General features: G+C 30.5%; 1 protein-coding gene across 1 annotated transcript in view; it reads right to left on the minus strand.

Annotated features, from left to right (window-relative positions):
* The window catches only part of LOC118182733 (leucine-rich repeat flightless-interacting protein 2), a 99,246-nt gene extending 92,221 nt beyond the window's left edge, over nucleotides 1-7,025 (minus strand). Inside the window, exons 1-2 of the mRNA XM_085816943.1 lie at nucleotides 6,830-7,025; nucleotides 6,484-6,614 (exon numbers count right to left, since the gene is read on the minus strand). Of these exons, the coding sequence (XP_085673069.1) occupies nucleotides 6,484-6,570 (87 nt within the window). The 5' untranslated portion in view covers nucleotides 6,571-6,614; nucleotides 6,830-7,025. The remainder of the gene's footprint in view (nucleotides 1-6,483; nucleotides 6,615-6,829) is intronic.
* Nucleotides 7,026-7,468: the final 443 nt, after the last annotated feature.

The following is a 7,468-nucleotide window of genomic DNA, read 5'->3' on the forward strand; positions in this document are numbered from 1 at the left end:
GGTTCTTATCTTTAACATGACCAAACATTTAAGAGTCAAGTTAAATGATTCTTTACTTAACATAGTCTACTTATGTTAATAAAATCAAAGATAAAGCCTACAGAATAATTCGGCAGCTTTTCCCACTCCTTCCCAACACCTCAAGCTAAACTCTGCCTGTAAACAAAGAATTTACAATTACAAGACCAATTTTCTCCTATGCCTTGACATGCAAATGATTAAGGTGATTTCTTTTTTTATTAGCTTTTATTCGTCTTCAGAGCATTAGGTGATGTAATGTATGTTTTTGGCAGTTTACCAACGTAAGCTCTGAACTTCAGTAGATAAAATGTTGATCCCTGTAGTGTGAATGCTTACATTTCAATTCTCCTAATAAATGTTTTATTAATTCACTGTGGATAAAGTTAAATTTCAATAGATTATAGGCTTAATGGATAGGAGAAATATTTCATAAAAATGCACAGTAATTTTCAGTCAGCATTTTGTATTAAAATTGATGTACAGTGATTATTTTTGTTACTCCATTTTTCTATAATGATTGTGCAGTAATGCTGACTACAGATCTAAATTCCATGTGTGTCAAAAAGCTGAATGAAAAATCACTAAAACAACACTACTAATAACTGAAATATGTACATTAAATTAATACAAGTTAATTTCGCTTTTACTAACGGCTCCCAAGAGTCTTCCCCCTTTCCATGACCTCTCACTAGGTCTCCGTCCTGGCAAACTAAACTTTTTGCACCTCTCACATTCAGAGTTAGTGCCCTCTATGCATCTTGTTTGTTAGCGTCACCCATAAATCAGACACTTTGAAATGCCTATTCTAAAATAATGTAATTGCACAATTCATACCAGCTAATTCTAAAATTAACATGATTTTAATGACAATTTCTGAACTATTTTACTCCTCATTTCTATATAATCCTGACCTGAATTTTTGAAATAACCAGATAAAAGAAGAGATGTTATTTTTCATTTGAAGAGTATAGCACCATATTTTCATAACATTATAGAAATTTACCCAAGATTAGCAATAATCACTATGTGTGGATCTACACACAAAATGCCATTTATCAGTGCTGCCTTCAAAATTTATGGCAATGTTTTCTTTATGACATTCAACAACATAATACAGCACAAAGTTCGAGATCTGGACTTGTTGGGACTTCAGAGATTCTGGACTTTTCCAGATCATCAGTTTAAATATAGTAAGATGACATTTAAAAATTACAAAATTAAAAATATGAAAAAATGGTTTAATAAATAATGAACAATTTATGACCTTGGTACTTTTCCGTTTTGCCGGCGCAAGCGATAAAGTCGCCAAAAATGGTACAACCGATGCCAAACGGAAAATTCTCGCTGGAACGGAATATTCCTTTTACGCCTCATTTTCAAAACAAGTTGCAGCTTTTTCTTATCATATTGATTGTTTCTTTCAATGGTGGCATATAATTACATAGAATTTTTATCAGATTGTTCAGTTTTATGTCTAAGGTTGTTTTCGGTAATTAAGTCAATCAGGATGCAATCACAGCACTTACCCGAAGCCGAAAATATAGAAAAGGTAAAGTCAAAGGTTAAATTCATCAATTCTAATGAGAATGCATTAGCGAAGTAAAGCACTGCAGCTTTACATAATTTCTGAGTAAGCTATTCGTACGAATTGAAATATTTCTTGCATTTAAGCTTCTGTTCCAAATTAAGATTTAACTTGAAATTAATGTAGATAATTACTGAGAGCATTAGATTTTTGTAGAGTAGTTTACGTGAATGAGATCGCTTGGGGTCACGTGATATGAACCGGCGAATCAGGATGTTGAACCATGAAAGCATAATAAATTCTTAATGTCTTTTTACAAATTTATTGTCTTTATTTATTGGCTTTTTATAAAATTTTAAGCGATATTAAAATGTTTATGCCTTCAAAAAAAGAATTCTTAGAACTAACACTTTTTTAAATATTTTTATGTGTATACTGTATGTTGTCGCCAATAAAGTCTGCTTGGCGAGATTTGCGCCGGCCAAACGGAAAAGTACCATGACCTTAAGTGAGTCAATATTTATTTTTCTGTTTTATTTAAACATTTCTTTCAATGTATGCTGTTTTAAGTTGCTTCATTTTCGAGCTAATACTTTCTACAAATAAACATAAATTTTTTGTTCAGTGACAAAGTTCCATTCTTCAAGTCCTGTAACTGCCATATCAAGAATTCCTACTAAAGTGTCAATCAAAATTTCTTTCATTCTCAACAACCTCTCTGCTGCTTTCTTCACTATAATTAGTGACATTTTCCGAATTTAGAACCATGCTACAGATTTTGCTATCCATTGCCCGATAGTGGCACTGTCATCAGAATGAAAAACTTCTGTTATATCATCCTGATTTACTACCACCTCTCCTCATTTCTTCACAAATTCCATTAATTGGAAAATATCACTTTTTCTTTGCGATATCGGAAAACCTTCAAATTTGTGACTGCCATCATGAAACCTAGCTAGCATCTGCTATACTCTACTGGCGATATGTCATGAGATTGCTAATTAAATACATCTTGTGCTGAATTTTGTTGTTTGACATATAATCATCTGAACCCTGAATAAATTCTCACATGTACTTAAAGCTTATCTAGAGACAATGATAGACATTTTTGCAGCCCAATGCAATTTCTGCCTGTCCTAAATTCTGCTGTCAAGTGCCTCCCTAAATCCTAAAAATTTTGCAGCCCAGCATCTTTCCTAAATTCAAAAGATTTGACCATCTCTTAATTCTGTTGCTTGGTACTTCTCTAAATTCTAAAAATTTTGCCTTCCCTAAATTCTGGTACCTAGTACGTCTGCACCACCTCTGGTGCCAACACTGGGCTTATCTAAATCACAAATCAATTATTCTCAATTCAAACGGCACTAATTGTAATCTTTTGGACAGTATCTTTTAAAAATGCATTTTTTACATTTGAAAAGAAATTTTTGTCTAATTTCTCCACAACATAAATAATACTTTGCAGCACTGTTAATCAGAGTCTGTAATCATAGCAAGTTATAATGTCAACACAAGGCTGGTATCACACATCTATTTATTTCAGATGAACAAATGTTTCAAACAAATTTTCGACCTGCTTTACCACTGAAAGAAAAATGCACGATTTTTTCCTTTCTTTTGCAAAAAATTGTAAATTGATAATTTTGAACAATTCATCTATCAGCATCGAATCTCCATCATCAACAATCTTTTGTAATTCAGTTATTAATATTTAAGAAACAATAGTTTATATATTGAGGTATTTTTCAAGTTACTGTCTGTTCATATTTATGTAGTGATGAAATAAAAAAAAAAAGGGTTGATCTTTAAATATGGTAACTGGTAGTTTGGCGACATTTTGGAGGCGATAAAGGTTACTACCTGGGACTTTGGTAATAATGTGAGCAGTACTCAGTTCCGATTACGCATTATTTTGCGTGAGGGAAATGAGAGATCATGGGATATGTCATGTGATATTAATGGACGAATTACGGTTCTTTAATCGGAAAAGGGGGGAAATCGGAAAAAAATGTGGAAATTTTGTATTTAGCTTTATTCTGTGTTGTGTGAAATAGTGTTGGTTAATTTTTGGATCCCATGGCCCGAACTAAAGTGAATTCGAAATGGGTATTTAGGCATTGTGATAAAGAGAAGTTTGCTTTTTATTTAGTGGAGGAAGTATGGAGGAAAAATTCGCAGAAAAAAATCTTTCAATAATTTTATTGAATGAATTAGAAAAGTGTATCCGCCACGTAATCAAGATTCTGAAGAAGATTAGGTAAGTTAGTATTTTTAATTATTTGAGGATATTATTTTTATGCATTGTTCTAAATGTAAGGTGGAAAGGAATTTGGTATTATTGGGAAAATTGTTATTAGCAATGATTTAGTTTAAAGTAATTAGGATTGTAAGGTAATTTTTATTAATTTAATGTATGTGCTCATTTATATTTTAAGTAGTGTTTTTGAATTTAATTATATTTTAATGAAATGATAGTTATTTTGTGAATTTTATGTTTGTAGGAATTTGGTATACGTTTTAGTTGAAGTAAACGTGCATGGAAATAATTTAAATATCTGAGACTAAGTATTTGTAATAGTTGCGGTATGAATTCATTGGTGACGTTTATAATATAATAGATGATTTAGAGGTAAAAGTTTTTGGATATTTTATTTATTTTATATGTGGAAATGTTCATATTTGTAAAGGGTAAATACTTTTTTGCGATCAGGTAATTTCATATATATTCTTTTTACCGGGTTTAAAGATTGAGAAAATTGTCATGTATTTTCGTGAAATTTTTATAATTTATGAGAAAAAAGCAGTGTACATGGATATAGTGAAAAGTGTGCGCAATGCCATTTTTGTGCAATTCTGGGATTTTTTTTAAGTAAAAATAAGTCAGCGTGTACATGGTTTATGTGTATGTGTTATTTTGAAAAACGCGTACGGAGTATGGTATTGTGCACTTTTTCCCAATTTTGCAGTGAATATTTGCCATGATTAAGCAGTTTTGTTTGATAAAATTTCTAGCATAAGTGTAATTCGGCTAGTAGATTGTTGGAAGAAGTGTTCAGTAGATAAAAAGAAAAGATACATGTCTTTACTTCGTGAAGACAAAATGGCGGTGGGGAAAAAAATAGAGGGTTGCTGTAGGAGAGTTGGTTGCCAAATTTTTGCCAAAAAATCGCCAAGTTTCCATAACGTAAAGATCAACCAAAAAAAAAAAAAAAAATATATATAAATAATGATTCTCCAGGTTGTCGTCACAAGATATAAATTATTTAGTAGCTGTAAAATCAATGATGTTGCAATGTAGAATGTTTCAATCTGATATGTATACAACCAAAAAGGCAGTTGTGGAGCCAAATTGTTGAGCATACAGAGTTATGCTACTTAAATGATTGTTTCTTCAATACAGAAATATTTTATTTAGTGATGAAGTGAAATTAGAATCCAGATGCTCCTCATGCTGTATTATGCAAAAGTTAGACGTCTGGATTTTAGATTATTCTGGATACTGGATGTCTGGATTCTAGACTTTGTATTGTACTGCACATATAGGTACTTTACTGTATATGTAATATTCATGGAAAAATTTGACATAAGAATTTTTCTTGAACTCTGAACGATCTTGCATAAAGTAATTTTGTCTACTGAATACTGAACAATCTTACAGAAAATAAACATTTAACAGTAATATGGGCAAAACTATCTGCAATCTATGTCTGTTTACCTGAACGTTTAGCAAAAATAAATTTCTCAATTACACTTGCATAAATATTCTGTAAATTCTTATATAAGTATTTTGCAGATCCTTGATAGGCATTTTAATAAATATTTAATATAATTGAAATTATTTTATTAAATATATTTAAATATAGTTATTATTTACAAGTTTGGTTTATGTTTGCTCAAAAGATAACAAACATCATTTTTCAAATTTAATACATTTGATTACAGAATGGAAGTATGAAAGCACACAAATGTCAAGATACTTCAAACAAACTGCCAAATGATTATAAACAACTTATATTGCTACAAAAAATAACTTTTCTTTTCTTCATCCAATAATCACCCTTTCACTATAAAATTTCAAGTTATGTTAGCATCAAAGTATTTTAAATGTCAACTTTCTTAAACTTGCAGTATAACTCCAATCATGAAATGGTGTTACAACATTTGGACTCAAGCGAAACTGAGTACAAGAGCTAAATCCTAATCACATATTTGATTGAAGATATCAATGCAATCACTTATTATACAAGAATAAGTATCTTTTCATATAAAATAGAAGAGACACACGCCAATGTGACAATCAAAATCACAATAACAACCTTGTACTTAAAGTATTTAATATATGTACGCTAAATACGAGGTTGTTATTGTGATCTTTTCATATATTATTGAATTATTTTATGAATTTCTTATACTACTCAAGTATAAAAGCTTCTAAAGAGTATATAAAATTTACAAATTGTTAATAAAATTATTCTGATATTTACTTCAGTGACTGACACAAACTGAAAAACTTTGCAAACAAGTAACATCAGTTTCATTGACAATACTTGAATTATCCAAGCAGCTGTGCAAGACATATTTTTAAGTTAGATATTACAGTAACTATACATTACAACTAACTAAAAGAGCAGCATTTATATACCGTTTTTCTTTAAGTAATATTAGATGTTGTGAGGGAATTAACAGTTCCCAAATACATTGGTTAGATCACATGCCATGCCAAAAATAATATAATACACTAGTTACAATTTTATAAGGCATAAAGTAATAATGAATAATCTTCAAATTAAAAGATAAAATGCTGTAAAGGGTTAAATTCAGCTAAAATTGTATAAAATTTTACGGTGCTGAAGTATTTGTATCATATGTGGTTTTAAAAGGAAAATTTGCTAAGATAGTGAAATACCGTTATCGGCAATTAAACTAACCGAACTTACTTCTTTTGCGATTTGATTAAACGCCTGGTCCTCTGCTGTGTATAACTTGCTCGTGACTCTGCGTCGACCACTACTTGAAGTAGCCATGAGGATAAATGACAGTTACAAATGTACATCTGATGCAGTTGAATCTAAAGAACAGCAGTGACAGAATTCAAGTTCAATAATGTTCGTGGAATAATCCAAAAAATTACAAATATAGTTTTCAGCAAGGACAATAGTATGTTCACTGAACTGTAATTTCAACAAGTCATACATAAACAAACTCAAGCAACTTGATCAATCAAAAATTATTCTTATTTAAATCCAAGAAAGCATCTTTTTTAAGCATTAATATTATACATACTTTAGTTGACAGATGGCTGACTTTGAAACTTTCGATGCTGCTTGTATTAAGCCAAAAATTAATCATAAATGCATGTGAAGCACACGGTACTCAGTTTCAGCATTTCACTCGTACAAAGTAACGTCTAGCAGTCATAATATCTCCATGTTAAACATCTAGGAATCTCATGTTGCCATACCACAATACCGTTTCTACACCTTTTAAGGTAACTTGCTCTCAGCCTTCCTGAAAACTGGGTTTCGACACATTTTCAGACGCCAGTATGCTTGTTGAGGATTCTAATTCTAATTTTTTTTATATGAATCGCCAACGTTTAATTTTTTTCGCTGATATGAGAATGTTTACTATAATTCCTTTATTTATACAAACAATGAATATAATCCCATGATATTGTCTGTATTGCTTGAAATAATCGTGCTATACTTGCTTTAGTAAATTTTTTTCTATGCTCAAAAGTGAAGCTCCGAAAAAATTTTCAATTTAATTTTCCTTTGGAAATTGAATTTTCTTAAAAGCACTTATTTACAATATTCTCTTTATATATTCTCTTTAGAGTCACTGATAAAGTTCCCGCATTTTGATAATTAGTAGAAAAATAATCATTAGCAGAAAAAAAAAAATCTTCTTTGAAGTGTAATT

The sequence above is a fragment of the Stegodyphus dumicola genome, chromosome 5 (genome assembly GCF_044657685.1).
Source record: "Stegodyphus dumicola isolate Sdum_Otavi_A_Nest chromosome 5, ASM4465768v1".
NCBI classification, from domain to species: Eukaryota; Metazoa; Arthropoda; class Arachnida; order Araneae; family Eresidae; genus Stegodyphus; species Stegodyphus dumicola.